A 17,390-nucleotide genomic window follows, 5' to 3' on the forward strand; every position below is an offset into this window, starting at 1 on the left:
AATCTTCTTATACATCATCTCATTCAATTCCTTTAACCCCCAACTTTGTGATCATCTTCCACACCTTCAATGTAGCATCATTTTCTGAATTTTCTCAAAACTATTTATCACAAAAAAGGACCGATCCTCCTGAAAACCTATCTCCACACTCTCATGGATCCTGACTGATGACCGAGTTTGGTTGATGGTGGTTTTCCTAACTTGAAGATCCTTCGAATATAGGATTCTAAAAGGGCCAGATGTGGAAGAAGAGTCGATTTCCTCTTCTAAAATCTCCCTGAAAATAATCTTAACATCACTTGGACCTAAGTTGGCCCAAAAGAATACTACCCTTCAAACACCAAAGATTATATATATATATATATATATATATATATATATATATATATATATATATATATATATATATATATATATATATAATGATCTTAACAGCAGTAAATTCTACCTTGGTCATTCGTTTAACACCAAAATTTTAAATTTAAGTCACTCAAATTCCAATAGAAGAAGTTAATGAGAGAGATCAAATATTTGAATAAAAAATATTAGAAGGGTTATTGTTTGAATAATTTATTTGAAACACTAAAAGTAAGGTTTGATATATTTAGAAGATCTAAAAATATATTTAATATCGAAAAATAACTATATAAGTATTTATGTTACTCAATTGCAATACAATAAAACATTATGAAAAATCACTCAAGATATTTGATAATATATGGTTGTCATATAATGTTTCGACAACAAATTTTATGAAATCCATTAATTACATGTTTTCTTTACTAAAAGATAGAATATATAAAGATAGACTTTATATATCTATCGTGTGCATAACATAACATGCATTTCATCTCGCGTAACGCTTAAAATGTCAGTGAAAATAAATTTTTGAATTTACAGACAAATCGGTCAAACTGATCCTCAAAAGTATGTGAAATAAGTGGACAAAAGATTTCTAAATAAATGTTGCAGACGTCAATTTTATTGATCTACGGTTCGCGTAAATTAACCTGCCATGTTCGTTTTCATTTTTCAACTACTTTTTTGGTCGCATTTTGATTAGTCTGAGCATTTTAATCAATCACTTTTTATTTCAAAATTTCATCAAAATTTATATGTTTTCGAGAAGTTTATTTCACACGGATCATTTTAGTGTATTCATCTTAATTTTCCAAAAACTTTTGCGCCCGATTTTTAATAATTTTAAGTCCGTTTATTTTTATTCATTTGCTAAAAGATTCAGAAAAATTCAATAGAATCGTTCATGTCATCATTTTTATTTTATTATGGTTATTTTAAAGGTTTGAATTTTATTTGTTTTATTAATTTAATTTGATTTTAGTCAATTAAAATTTTAGATTAATTGTGTTTGTTTGCTTTCATCTTGACCATTAGATCTGATCGATCAATAATTCATATTTACAATCTATGTGATTTCTTTCCACCAATTGAAAAATAGAAAAAGTAAATTAAATAGAAATAATTGAAGAGGGATTCAAGGCTATCCTCTCCAATCAAAATCGGTCATGCAGCACATGGAAAGACTAATAACAGATATATTTCCTCCTCTCTTTCAACAAGGATCTCCCACCCTCCAATAACCGTTAGCCACGTCGCACTAAGTAGAAAAAATGGGCTGAAAAATAAAAAGAACCCATGCGTGGGATTCAAGAAGGGTGACCTCACTCATTAGTGGGGAACATACACTCAACTTTAACAGAGAAAGCAACCAATACAAACCTAAACGGCTAAACATCCTCTCCAATTTAATAGGAAAGCATAGCAGTAAAAAAGGAGAACCGAGAAAAAGACAAAAATTGCCATTAATGGAGCTTTGCATGCATGGTCTTAAGTCTTATCCCTAAACAAAGAGCCTAGATAAGAAAATGACACATGCAGCAAACTAAAGAGAGAACATCTAAAACAAAAAACACATGCAGCAAACAAAACAACAAAAGCATTATTCGTAGTACACATGTAGTAGTAATATTCTAGGGATGATAAACAGTAACGTTATACTCAACAATATAATGTTGAGGTGTAGAAATGGAGTTAACACTATTTGCAATAGAAAAGCCTCTAGCAAACCTAAAAACACCAGTTCCACCAACAATACTTGTTTCTCTATTTTGTTTTGAAATAGGGTTCCGACCCAACATGCTTAGAGTGCTTCCAGCATAACTCCCTTCATCAAAAACTAAATTTATCAGCAAAAACTCAGCGATATCATGAAGTGAAGAAAGACCTATTAGCCCTTGAGCTCTTCCTATGCGCTTTGAACTTAACTCTGGTCCTTCTGTCATTGCATCATCCATCATAAAAACTGAACCAAATCCATTAGCCACGTTTTTTGGTGTGTCAACGATTTGTATCATGGTAGGGTTTTCGTTGTTCCTGATGTCATGGTAGTAGAAGTGGATGTGTGTTACTTTTTCTGTTTTTTGTTTTTCGGAGGGTAATATGATGTTGGATTCTTGTGAGAAAATTCCATTTGCAGTTGTTAATAACTGTGTGGAAATCATGAGTGTGATGGAGAAGAGAAACATGAAACTATGTGAAAGAGACATTGTTGTCGTAAGATACTTTGTTTTCTTCCTTAAACCAGTTTTGTTACTTTTGATTTATAATACAAAGAAAACACAATGTTTTTATAAGCGTTTTTCTGAAACTAAATATCTTGTTAAACTTTTTATATTACCCACGCACTTGGCGAGGAACGATCAAATGGAAATTGTTTATTTTAGTGCACCAGTCTCAATACAAGAAACAAAAAAGTTGCCGTGAATACAACAACAACAACGCCAACTTACACACTTACACATAAAGAAAAAGATTACTTAAAATGCCACTTTGCTTTAATTGGTATTAATTTAAAAATCACATTACAACAGTATCATTATTATACATCATTCAGATTCTACTCTAATTCCGGTGAGTGGATTTGCATAGAGAAGTTGGAGGATTCCGGTCTTCATCTCCGTATTCCTTCCTCCACGAGTAAATTGAGCATTCCTTCTTGGACTATTAGCGGACATTTCGGTAGGAGTGTCGTCCGTCATGTTTCCGTCACAAGCCTCTACAACCACTTCTTCGATTTGAACAAGTGCGGAAGTAGATGATTCTTCTCTCCGGTTCCTCTCTTCGGCTAGTTTCCTTCTTCTTCGTGTTTTGCTATTGAGCTTTCGAAGTGTTCTTTCAATTTCGGGATCAAATTGAAATTGCTCCTCAGTAGCTTTTCCTCGCATACACTAGAATCTACAAAACTAACAAACCAAGTGAAACACAAGAGTGATAGTAATAAAAGTACAAAACTTAAAACAATGAATTATTGCAATGCTTGTAATATCGAACACCAATCCCCGGCAACGACGTCAATTTGTTGAAAAGTATATTTTCGGCAAATATTTTAATATCGTATCCACAAACATTGGTTGTTATTACCGCCGTTCTATAATCCAAATTGTTAGAAGTTTAGAAAGTAATCAAGTTGTTTTGTTTGAAAAGTTATTTTTTGAGTAAAATGTCACTAAAACAATAAAATAGTTTTAATCAAATGTAAGAGGCTTGGCAAGATTCGAGTTCACTATTCCAATTACTTATGATTCCTTATGACAACTATATAGATTTAAGATTATTGATGATGTTCAAGTATCCTCTCAATATCATTTATGTCTAAATGATATTGTGATAATCACTATATTAATCCTTAGACGATTTCTCCACCTAACTATCAATATAGCAATCTTTAATGGTTGATACAAAAGAATAGTAGTGAATAAATCTATCTCTACAACTTATTCACTACTTGAAAACATATTTTCTGTCAAGACTTAAATAATCTCTTTCAACAACTACTCAAATCTAATATTCAACTTAGGGCAAAAATATTATTCAATACATCAACAATCTTTTATCATATATAAGAGTCAAATGAAATACATAAACAAATAGGAATAGCTACTACCTCCAATCTTGACAAAATGGGGTTTAGCTCCTCATCATCATTTTGGAAAGCACAAGGCAATGAAGAAATAAACTCTGTTTTTCTCTTACAAAATATCAAACTATCAATGAATGAATGAATGAATGAAAAATCTCCATTCTGTTTTCTAAAAAGGGTTGACATTTCCTAAAATACTCATTTTCATCTAAAGCTGAAAAGCCCCCTAAAACAGATACAGAAATGGCAAAAACAGCTGGCCTTGAAAACAACACACTTGGTCAAAACAGCTTGCTGGATTCGCAAGGTTCGCGGCGCGAACTGAAGCTACTTCAGCTTCCTTGCCTTGCAAGCTTCATCCAATTAATCTTCCAAGTATTAATCTTCAAAAATAGGCCTCCAAATTGCATTCAACACTTCTTCCAAATTATGATTATGCATTCCAAAGCTCTCTTGTTCAAAAATTCTACAAAACTAACAAATATGTGAAATAACTACTCAAAACAACATAAATTAAACCTAATTGCATTTATACAAAATAGTGAGAATAAAAGTGTGTAATTACATCAAAACTTGGTAAAAGGGACCAATAAAATTATATAAAAAGTAGTACTAATTGGTCCCTAACAACTCTCCCCAACTTAGCACTTTGTTTGTCCCTAAACAAAAGTTTCCACCATCACAACCAAAGCAATGACACAAAAGATTGAAACAAGGATTAACCAAGGAAATTCAAATGGTTCAAAAGTGTTTGGCACTTTCTCAATCCACCTATCTTAATTCTAGACAAAACATGAATAAGAGAAATGGTTGAGTGCAAAAATCATACCAAGGAATTCAAAGCCATGTATGTCAAAATTGAATCAAACTTACACACACATCATAAGAATGATGAATAACATAAATGTTTACTTTCACTCATCCAAGCAATTAAATCAACAACAACTCAAATCACGCGGTCATCAAAACAAATACCAAATCATGTGAAAAATGAGAATCAAGAGGCCTTTCAAGGGTTGTAATGTGGCTTGGGTTACAAGAAAGGATATGATTAAGAGAATTCAACAAAGTTTCCTATCCTAAGGGAGCATTTCCGTATATTCAACTCTACACAATTTCCATTTGTTGGATCCCCGTCTTTTTATTTTCTTTTTCTTTTTACATCCACACAACCATGAGCCTTTTCTTTATATTCAACTCTATGTTTTCTTTTTCTTTTCCTATAATTTTTGGATGAAATCGGAGCTTATAATGCCCATTGAAAAATCCCATAATTGGATTTCTATATATGAAGACTCAAACATAGTGTGAGGGTGTGCACGTTTTGAAGACTCTTTATGTTAGGGTTTCTATTTTCGAGTCTTTAGTTGAGTTATTATTGTGCACCACTCTATATTGCACATATTCATATCATGAGGCATAATGTATTAAACATTCATCATTGTGTTTATTGATGTTTATCATTTGGGATTAATGATTGAGAGAAAGTGAGAGGGGTTTCTCATATTTATGGGGGTCCTAAATAGAAAGACGCTACAGGAGAATTAAGAGGATAGGCATTGAGCAAGGGGTTTGTTCATCTTAGACACTTTGTGCTAATTCTATAGAAGATCAGATTTTATTTCTTGGGTAGAGTGCCCTGAAATTATGGTACGCTGATAACAAATATCGTATACGATGTCATGACACCAGGATCAGGATATTGTCACAACACAAATAATTACAATGTTAAAGTAAATAACATGAAGTAAATAACACGGGTCAATTGTTAACCCAGTTCAATGCAATGTCACCTACATCTGGGGGCATTCAATTCAGGAAGGAAGTCCATTATAATAGTATTAATTTGAAGTTCTAAACAACCTCTGGTTTTACAAACTTCTCACCTAATCACTACCCTTGGAATTTCTATCTAAGACTCTCCTAGATATGAGACCCTTCTCACTTCCCTTCAATCACACAACAACGATAGCAACTTCTAACAATAAACAGAAGACACACTTCTAATGAAACAGAACCCACTCTTACTTAAAAGCTTATGAGTGATTCACAATTACAACTTAAAAACTCAGTCCAATTCAAGCATCTAAGTGATACAATAATGGCTCACAAATAACAATGAACAACCTAAACCCTAACAGAGACTATTACATATGCAGCTTAATTGATTTCTTAGTTTAAAGTCGTCCTTTAAATAGCCTTGGAATAGCATGGGCTCCGGACTAAATAATCAGCAGATCTGATCAAATCAAATCTGATGTCTCCTTAAATGTTTTGACATCCATTCTACACAATCTTCTACAGAATCAAATCTAGTGTTTCCTTAAATGTCTTGGCATCCATTCTGCACAATCTTCTGCATAATCAAATCTAATGTTTCCTTAAATATTTGACATCCTTTCTGCACAATCAAATCTAATGTTTCCTTAAATATTTTGACAATCATTCTTAGGAAACATTGCACAACTGGAAATGATCTTTGAGCTTCTAAAATCAGCACTTTGAAACACAGAATGCGTGAATCAAATCATCAAAAAATCTTCACTAATCTCATGCTAAAAAACATAACTTCCAAGAATGTAAAATCACAACATGCCACGATGTCTTATAAGCATGTCAATACATCTTGTCCAACATCTTGATATTTCACTTATTTTAATAAAATATTGTCAATTACCATACAAACAACCTAACATTAAGCTTGGAGGCGTCGTCGGATTTGGACGTGATCCGAAAATGAAGATCATTGGCTCCGGAATAATAGGTAACAATACTCTCCATTCCATTACTAATGTTCTTTTAGTTGAAGGGGTGAAAACCCTAATCCACCAAAATGGATGATTGATTTTGATGATGACTTGATCAAACCTTTGATCCAATTTGGGTGCCATCTCTCTTGTCCTTTTCTTCTTCATCTCTTTATTTTCTTTTTGATCAATTGAATGATTTATGTACATTTTATTCATGATACGTGAATTGGTGATTGATGAACTTTCATCATTTCAAATTTACCTCTTAATTGGTCATGGATCATTTAGGGTACTTTGGATTAATGCATAAGTTTGTCCTAAGTACTATGAAGTATGGATTGATGTAATGGACCACTCTCCTAGCCTTTGTGCTTGATCAATTCTATTTTCTTTTTTATGTGGCATAAATTTAGAAGAATGATTTACATATCATTTCTCTTGCATGTATTAACACAAATATTATTATTGACCGACCTCATATAGTTGTGACTTATACATAAGTCCAATCACGATTGCTTAATATAACGCTAAATTTGTTCCGAAAATAAGTCATTTTCATAAGTGGGATTGTAAGTCTCCTACTCCTCATGGTATTGTGTGAAAGTATTACTTCCTTTTCATTTATGAAAGCTAGTGCCATATTTATTGATTTTATCCAATTTGGATCCCTTTTCATAGGTGATGTAAAGGTCCACATTTTCATGCTTATGGGTGAATAGTTGAGTGTTCTCCAAAAAATGACAAATTGTCTTTCCCTTTTAATTACTAACATCGCTTACTAATATTATTTTGTATTAACTTTTACTTTAAATTTAATTTATCTTATGCTCTTTATTCTTTTGTCATTTACTGTATGCTTTTATTTTAGCATCCCAGATCATATTGTTTATGCTTATATTATCTGTTCTTTGTCCACTTGGATTTCTCTATCTTTCAAAGACATTAATAAAGGAAAAACCCCTAAAAATTTGGTTATCTAGATTTATGGGCTTAGGTTACTATCCTTAGTTGTGTTCTTAGAACTAGGACCTTGTTCTTTGCTTTGGAATCTTGTGATTTGAGACCTTGGGATTCATCTGATACCTTTGACTTTTGACTTCTTTTAAAGACTTGGCTTGATTATTCTGGTTTCATCTGATACATGATTTATTCTTTGCTTATTTGGCTTGCTTGAGGCTTAATCCAAATGAGGGAATTCTTGCTTTAGTTATGTCATAAAACTTGCTATCTCTTATTAGATCTTTCATCCTTAGCTTTTACTTTATGCTCTTGGATAGTCTCTTTTTCTCCTCCGTTTCTTTGATTTTCAAAATCTTCTATATCTTTTCAAAACTTTCTTGTTTTTACACTTGAACCACTTTCTCAATAAACATTGACTTTTGTCAAGTGATTTTTTAAATATTTTCTTAAATAAATGCTAACATATTTTAAGCGTATTCACACCAATTTCAAATGGACTAAAAAATGCATAACTCATTTAAATCATTTTGTGCCCTTTGTGCACTTTTCGCTTTTAAACTTTTCTCAAAGTTTAGACATGATTCATTTCCCTAGTTGAGATAGAATTGTCCTACCCTCATAATATTGATGATAATTCTTTTTCACCCAAGAGAGCTAGTGGCATACTTGTTGATCTTTATCCAAGTTGGAGCTCTTCTCTATGGTGATGTAAAGTTCTCATACTTATGGGTGGCTAGTTGAGTGTTCTCCTTAAAATGGAAAAATATCTTTTCATTAAAAATAAATCAAAACAAACATCTTTGTTATTTTTACCACGAACTACGAGGTTTTTGATCCTTCATTTCACTTTGTTGGTACGTAGGCATGAGCCTCAAAAAAGTCTTTGCAAACATAAAAATCATAAAAAAAAATTCTTTTCTCATATCCTCAATCACTTGCAAACAACACCATTTAAAGCTAAAATATACAGATTTTCAAAGAGGTTCCTATATAGTACTATAGATGTTTAGGGTGCTAATACATTCTCTTTGCATAACCAACCCCCGAACCCTTATCTCTTTTTATTAGTTTTGTTTTAAAACTTCTTTGAGTTTTATTCATACTTTTTCCCTTTTCTTTGGAAATAATAAAAGCGCGGTGATGACTCTTGCTTGGCGAGTCAAGTTAATCAATAGTTTAATCTCGAAATTTTACCGCTACAACTGGTCATGAGTTTGATCCCTAACAACAATAATTTTTGAATATTCAAAACTGTGCTACTGTTTACTTTAGTTTTTAACAATAACTGATTGGTAAAGTCCTGTTTACAAAATTTTAATTTTAACCTGCTTATTTTTTTCCTTTTAATCTGCAAAACATCCAATTTGTTGACAAATTTTAAATCTTCCTCATCATCATTAACATCAACACCAATAACAAAAAAAAGCAATAGAATCCTTAAACATTAAATCTCAACAACAAAACAACAACAACAAAATTCATGAAATTTTTATACAATAAATCTCAAAAACAACAACAACAATAATAATAATAACAACAACAATAACAACAATAATAACAACAACAATAACAACAACAACAATAACAACAAATAAACAAAATCAATAGAATTGTTAAATACTAAATTTCAACAACAACAACAACAACAACAATATTAAATATTTTATTTGATATAACTACAACTAACATTAATAAGTTACTTTCATATTTTTCTAACTAACATTAAACATTTTTAACAAGAAATTACTAGAGAAAATATCACATTAAGAAACCAACCTTGAAATATTATCATGCTCTTGCTTTCATTATCATAGTTTTTAATATATTAAGTTTAAATTTCAGCACTTTGCATTCAAAATGGATAGTTGTGCCATTCACGTTTTAATTGGCTAGTGAGAGTTTCAGCCTGATCATTAATGTTTCATTCGGATTAATGATTTGACAATGTCTTGACCATTGTTAATTTAGAAATAGACCACAAATATTTGTTATGTTTTTCTCCATCAAATTGGTCACATAAAACTGTGGTAATAGGTCATAATTTTTTTAAAGAAAATTTAAATGGTGATAAAATGTAGTTGTTGGGATTCAAAGACGTGTCCTGTATATACTTTACCCTTCGATTTTCAGCAAAACTGAGGTAATAGGTCGTAAGAAAATTAAAGGGTACTAAAACATAGTTGTTGGGATTTGTAGGTGTGTCCTCTAAATACTTTACCCCTCAGTTTTTAGCTTAACCAAGGGAATATATGGTATTTAAAAAAATGTGACGCGTATATGATTTACCACTCGGGTTTTTGTTAGGTGAGATGAAAGTTTCGTCATAAAATATATTATTTGTAGTAGTGTGTGTTTTTATTTTTCCCATGCTTGAGCAGATTCCCTTAGGATTTTGGATCACGAGGATTGTCTCATGACATACATCATGTCAATTCCCTACAATTTCATTACGAAAAAGTTATAAAGATTATTTTCGATTTCTTTTTTAAATGTATATATCTTTAGGAAAGTAGAGATATCCTTAGATACCAATAACACATTGAATGAGTGTGAATTGACATCTAACCTAGGAATGTCAGACAACTAAGTTTAAAGATACGAAGGTGTCTCAAGCTTAGTTGAAAAACATTCATTTTCAATATCTTCACTTAAAATCGATTGTAAACAAATAAACTACACTGGCGAAAGTAGGTAGTTTGTTGGTCTAGAACGGGACAACACGCTAACGAACATATGTGTTGTCCTCTTTTTCCTAAAAACAATATCTTTCTCGTGATAGAACTAAGACATTGCATTAGGAAGTTATGGATGAGAATCATAAATCCTATATCTTACCTTAAAATTTAATTGTTAAAACAAAACAAAATTTTCTATAAAAAAGTTATTCGTCGTCTTAGATAAACACACGAGCGGTGAGAAATAGTAATTGAGTTGGTCTCTGAGGATGATACTTTTTTTATTACTTTTATATAGTTGTGCGTTTGCGGCATGCCAATGTGTTTTTCTTGACTTTGGGATAGGTTCTATAGCCCATTTGTTTTAGTTTTTAATTTAAAAAATGATTTTTATAGTGTTATATATTTTTGTTGAAGATAAATTTACAAATATTTTTTTTTAAAAAAAAAACTTTAAATGAAAAATTGGTTTAAATAGTTATTCTTAAAATGTTATTTTAGGTATTACATCTTTTTAGTATAACTTCTTTTGAATATCAAAATTTCAGAAAAAGATCACTTAAATTTGAAGTTATTTCATATAATATTTCATAAAACTCATTCTTAAGATATATTTTCTTTAAAAAAATTATAATTTCAACTATGTTTTAATCTTCAATAATATATATTTATGTTAGAAAAAATTAAAATTACTCGTTCAATTTATTAAAAAAAAAACAAATTAAAAAACCTTTAATATTTTAAAAATTATTTTTATAAAACTTATACTTGAAAAATATAAAAAAAAATAATTAATTTTTTAAAGCTAAAATGAACGAACTCCTAGAATTTAATTTTTTGGTGCTCTTTTGTGGTTATCTCATTTGTGGATGGTGTATATATGTTTACCTTGGATTTTTGTAAACAAGTACTAGACTTCCAAAATTGATATTTTTGTTTCTTACAGGATCAACTAGATTGATCCTAGGACATATGTGTATACTTCTTGTTTAAAGTTTTTCTTACTAATAAATTCTTCGACGATAATGTTGAACTTAAAAGTAATGCAAAGAAGATTTATGAAAAGTATAAAGAAGAAAAATAATTTCGACAGGAATGTAAGTGTAATGAAAATGACTTTAATGTAAATAGATTGACATTGAATGAAAATATGGTGTTTCATACGTACATATTCTCATAAACTCTTTTCTCAATAACACTAGATACTTTGAGTGATTTTGAGTTTGATACAATATTGAACACCCTGAATCCTAATGCTAAGACTCATATTTATACTACTTCGACAGTAACGGTAACAAACCGTATTTTCTCCAGAAAATTACACGTTCTCGCTTGCATGTATTTCGCATTTCATAGGCCTTTACGCGTCCTTTGAAGGAACGAATAAGGCCAAAATATGATTATTAGCCTCATTTTGAATTATCTTCGTCAAACTCATCTTCAAATCGTTTCAAAACCTTTTAAGTCCTATTATAATGCTATTTCGACAGTATTACAACTTCTTTGCCAAGTTCCAGTCGAAAGACTTTTCCTAACTTCATGTCGAAATCAGCTTGAATTTTCCAAATATTTCTTTAAGTTTTATACTTGACTTCTTATATCCTTTTGAGCGTCGGAATTACAGCTAACAAATTGCCCTCAAAAATGTATTTTTTGACCAAATGGAGAAAGGGACTTTTTTGAAAGCTTTGACGCGACAATACTTACTGTTGTGACGTCATGGTCATCATGAACACTTTTCCAAAATGTCTCATCAGAGATGTGCGAACTGCAAATACCATCAATATCCCTATATTGTGGGAGTAATGTAGCAACTAAAAGGGCAACCACCTGCTTAACCAATAAAAAACATACATGTGTCCCACTACTCGCTCCACTTGTCACTACAAAGGAAATGTGAACGACTTTTTCTCCCTCTATAAATATTCCTTCATCTTCCTCCTTTGAATACTTTTCCATTCTTGGCCTCATAACCTCTGACTCTCTTGCGATTCTTTCTCATAAGCAACTCACACAAACTTTTCCTCTTCCAAAGTTCAAATCTTCAACAATGGTGTCTTCAAAAACCAAGAACAACAAAGTTGGAAAGCAACAAATGGATTTCTTATCACCTGTATCCCATATTGAAAAACCATCACTGGTAGGAAATCAAGAATACGTTCCTGAACCTCCTATCCTTGAAGAAAAGAAAAAAAATCTATCAATCTCAGGTATTGATTCCTCTCACTATTGATGGTAAAACTCATCATATATGGGTCCTTTGCCTGACCCTAATGCTGATGTTGAAAAACTCAAAAAGTTTTTCCCTACTTATCATTGTACAGAACCCTTAGCCAATAAGCCAGAAACTGATGATGAAGATAGAGTAAAACCTGATTCCCAAGTGAAAACTCTAGATGATAATCATGCAAAGTGTTTGACTGAAGCCTTAAAAACAACAACAACAAAATCTAAATTATATAAGTGGCTCTCTTAGAGCGTTTCGCTCTTGCCCCTTATCAAAAGACCTTGAACCCTATCTCGCTTGGCTCACCAAAGTTGAGAAGGAGAAAACCCATTTTCAGAGGGAAATGGGTATTTATGACATGATTCGATTGTCGAAAGTAGGGCCAGGATATAGTCAAAACATGTTAATAGCCTCTTTATATTTTTGGGATAGTACTCACAATACTTTCCATTTCCCCTACGGAATGTTGACTCCTACCCTTTTCGACATTGTCGCTATCACTGGTTTTCGACCAACTGGAGAAGTCTTTGACCCAAACGACATGAACGGAAACCATCAACTTTGATACCAACATGGTCACCTTTACTCACAAATATATCTGACCATCACAATACTAAAAATGATGAAGTTTCTGACGAAGAGCATATTGCCTTCCTGGCACTTTGGTTGTCACGTTGTACTTTTTGCTCAGTCTTTTCAAGTGGCAAAGAGATTTTTAACCCAGGCGAACCAACTATATGGTGGACGCAACATCTTCCCGAGTCAACTGATTCGGGGTTCGTTTTATGAGTCTTTGGGAGAAGTTGTCGAAATTTTGAAGACTTATCAACCAGGGACAAACATGTTAATGGCTGGCCCATACTGGTAACTCTAATTGTGGTTAAATGTAACTTTTAAGCCTTCACTCCCAACCCACAACACCATTAATGAAGAAGACGAAGAGATTAAGAACATGCAAGTCGAAGGGACACACTTGGTTGATCTGACCCCAAATGACGAAGGATCAAGCTTACAAGTTTATTTTTCTGGATATATGATGATGTTCACAAAACGCTACAATTTCACTCCTTCTATGGCTCCATTTTCCGAAAGAACCCATGGCCCTGAGTGGTTCACTAGAGAATTCCCTTCCCCTTCGACTGATCAGGAAGCAAGATCCATGGCCATATGGGAGGCGTTCCTCACCCATAGGTTGATTTCCTCCAGACTCAGACCGTGAAAGAACCAGATAACCTTGGTTAGATATCATCCAAATATTTTCTCTCGATAATTTATCCTCATCAAATTAATGCCTAAATACCTATATGATAGAAAAAGCACTCTCTGTCTTTACAACATGTGGTTCACTGAGGATGAATGTGAGAAAAATCTATCTCTATATGCCAAAGTTGCTAAACTCACTCCCATCTCTTTTCGACCATCACTTTATTGTAGACAAGAATTTGACATTTGGTGGAAAAACTACTACACCAACAAAATCTTTGTTGTCTCTTCCCTTAGTCAAATATTTTTCTTCTATACAGGGCAGGCACAAGAAAGGTATAACAACTCATATCAAGGAGATTCGAGCATTCCAGAAATACTTTGAAACTGTCTGTAGGTCTGATGACCTCAGTCGAACCATCAGTGAGGCAACATTTATGTTAAAAGACAAGTTTATAGAGAAACTTCTTGACTTGAAAATCCTTTTGTGTGGTAAGCTCGAAAACAGTTATGAGTTAGCTTTTAGACTCCACCCACCGAAATTCCCACGATTACCAAGCGTTGATCTTGGCTTGGCATTTGAACCTCCATTCCCAAAATGGTTCGTCTATGAGGATTCAATAAAATTCCTACGACAAGATTACCAAAAACTTGCCAAATGGGTCATTTCGACTAAGCTCACTCTGGACAATTTCAAAGGTTTCCTTCATGTTGATATAGAACATGTTCGCATCCTTACTCCAATACTTAAAGGTGTGGAATGAGAGGATCCTTCGACTTGTTTCTTTTAAAATTTTCTCTTATATGTTCCCCTTACTTGGATCTTTTTGGTTCACCTATTTCTCTTCTTAACTATTCAAATCAAAACCAACGTTATAAAGGAAACTACTACAACGAAGAACGTTGTTGCTTCATCCAAAAGTGGTGACCAGAATGAAGAGACCAATCTCAAGAAGACCATAACAAAGTTATTATTCACATTTTTTAAGGCTTCATAATTTACATGTTTAATTTACATTGCGCTAATACCTTTATTTTTTTCAGGTTGTTCAAGAACTTCCTCCAACTCCCAAGAAACGAAAACTCATCCTGGAAGAAGAAGAAGAAGTCGAAAGCATCTGACTCCGCTCCCTCACAGAAATCTAATGCAACACCCAAGCTAACAAAATCAACTGCTCGAGAAGTCATTGATGTTAATCCTAAGATAACCACCGTTGCGTCTGAGCATGCTGAAAGTGACAACTCTAGTCCTGGTGCAGAGGGACTCAAGGTATTTCATCTTCTCCTTACTTCTTTTTCGTCAGACTTTTATGTTCAACTGATATTAATAATTTGGTTTCTTTCTCTCTTTGCAAGATGATCAACTTGGTACTGAAACTTCCAGCATTAAGTATGAAGTTCCTAAAAGTACCAGTCCTCCTTCTGTTCATCATATATCCAATAAAGGGTCGAACAAAGGATCGACTAGCGAAGTTAATCAACTTGTCAAAGTTCAACAAGACAAACTTCCAAACCTTATCTCCCTTTAACAATCTCACTTAACTGCTTCTGAAAGTGACGGTGAATCTATAAAACATAATGACATGGAAATCCCAGACACATAAGAGCATGAACAATCAAAACCATATGAATCTTCTCCAAAAAAATCCCAATCATGAAGAAGATGGGAAGAATGACTAAGATTAAACCATGCCCAACGTTGATGAAGAGATTCAGGTTGAAAAAGATCCTCACAAAGATAAAGCCCCAAAGGATAACGTAGCTTCTACTAACCCACCTACTGGGATTGTTAAGGAACTCAGAACCTCTTCGAATGTCACCAAAACTCCTCTAACTCAAGAAGAACGAGATAATATGAAGAATAACAAGCCAACTGAATATTTGAAGGCTATGATGAGCGCACGAGCAAGCTCTAGTGAGAAAGGCTCTAGTTCTTCAACTGCTTCTGGTAGTCGCTCTACTGTTTAACATGCTGACCAACTCCTCCAACAAACCAGAGAGAAAGCTTTCGATGTCAACTTGATCCAAGTGCTCAAGAGCAACCTAAATTCAAGGTATGGAATCAAGGATCTGCTGAAAAAAGGTTGACATTTTAAGCATTTCTCCATAAGCTGCAAATGTTATAGTGGAACTTGGGTTTCTCATTGATCAAGTCTCTGCAGATCTCTTGCGCAAGCAAGATGCTTCGACCAAAATTGAGAAGAAAATGGAAACTCAAACAGTAGAATAGGGTGCAACTACTGAATCCACTACTAAGGTTGAAACGCTAGAGAAATACTTCTCTCAAAATTAAGAAGAGTTCGACACCCGTGCTTCTAACATTTTTGCTTAGGAGGAATAGATTAAGGAATTCCAGGCTAACATTTGAAAGGCTACGGATTTTCATGATGAGATCCAAAAGCTTGATCACCAGCAGTTTGACGAAGAGATTAAGGTGGGCGTCTGTTCGCTGTGAATTTTGGCGAACAACCTCTGGTTTACCAAAACTTGTAGAATTGGGTTACTTGCAGGATCAACCACACAAATCCTAGGACATGTGCAGATCTAAATGACTTTGAAGATATCTAGAACAACTTTCATATCTTTCATTTTGGTTCTCTAAATATTTTATGTCGAAAGATGTTGATTAAAACGTTTAAACAGATGTAAATTTGACAAGATAAGATAAATGGCATAAAGTAACTGACGAAAACATAAAGTGTCCAAAAGAAAGTGCAGAAAGATAATTGACTGGAAAACGTAAAAGAGGAATTTGTAAAGAACTTTAAACTTTATAAAATAAACTTTGAAGGAATTGGTGTTTGTTTACACATACATGTTCCAAATATGACTCTTTTCTCTCACACGGGTACTTTGAGTATTTTCAGGAATTTTGTACAAGTAAATTTTCACACCCTTTTTCGATAACAACTACCCTATTTATATACAAATAACATAACTGTTACTAACTACCAAATCCTAAAACTGTGACACATGGCTTTCTTCCTTTCGCCAGATGCTCCCACGCGTCTTCTGCCAAACGTCACAACTCTTCTGAATTTGAATATTTACACTTTACGTCGAAATGATGTCTCTCTCCAGACTTTGTCGAATTTGTCAAAATACTACAACATCCTCCATGTCTGTCAAAGGTGCATTTCCATCTGCAGATATCGTGTCGAAATGTCGAAGCTTTAATTTTGTCGAAGTGTCGAACAACACTTATCAACCAAACCGTTTATCCCATGTCGTCATTTGTCGAAAGAACCATTATGCATACCAAATCTCATGGCGTTGAAAACGCATGTATACAAATTGCCCCCCAGCAAAGACGTTTCGACTGTTTTTCTAGAGAAACAATCATTTGTTGTCAACCCGTGTTTTTACGCCATGTCAATTAATCTTTATTAAATCCAAGTCTGATAATCTCAATTTCCAACACAAATTCATCATTACACTTTCTCCAAAATGTCACGTCTAGCCCACGTTCAGAGTCCACTTCCATCATTTCCTCACATCATGGTCTCTTTTCAACTTCCACCTCTCTAACACTCCCATCAGAATCGGCCACGTGTCCCACTACCATCATTACCATTCTAAAGCGTTTCATCATCTTCTTCCTATAAATACCCATAAACCTTTTTCTTTAAACCCTT

General features: G+C 33.1%; 1 protein-coding gene across 1 annotated transcript; it reads right to left on the reverse strand.

Annotated features, from left to right (window-relative positions):
* Positions 1-1,797: 1,797 nt before the first annotated feature.
* LOC127085712 (dirigent protein 11) lies at positions 1,798-2,596 on the reverse strand. Its single transcript, XM_051026224.1, has one exon. It carries the CDS (start codon positions 2,565-2,567, stop codon positions 1,992-1,994), a length of 576 nt encoding a protein of 191 aa, XP_050882181.1. The 5' UTR covers positions 2,568-2,596; the 3' UTR covers positions 1,798-1,991.
* Between the last annotated feature and the right edge of the window lie 14,794 nt (positions 2,597-17,390).

Source organism: Lathyrus oleraceus, chromosome 5 (genome assembly GCF_024323335.1).
Source record: "Lathyrus oleraceus cultivar Zhongwan6 chromosome 5, CAAS_Psat_ZW6_1.0, whole genome shotgun sequence".
NCBI lineage: Eukaryota > Viridiplantae > Streptophyta > Magnoliopsida > Fabales > Fabaceae > Lathyrus > Lathyrus oleraceus.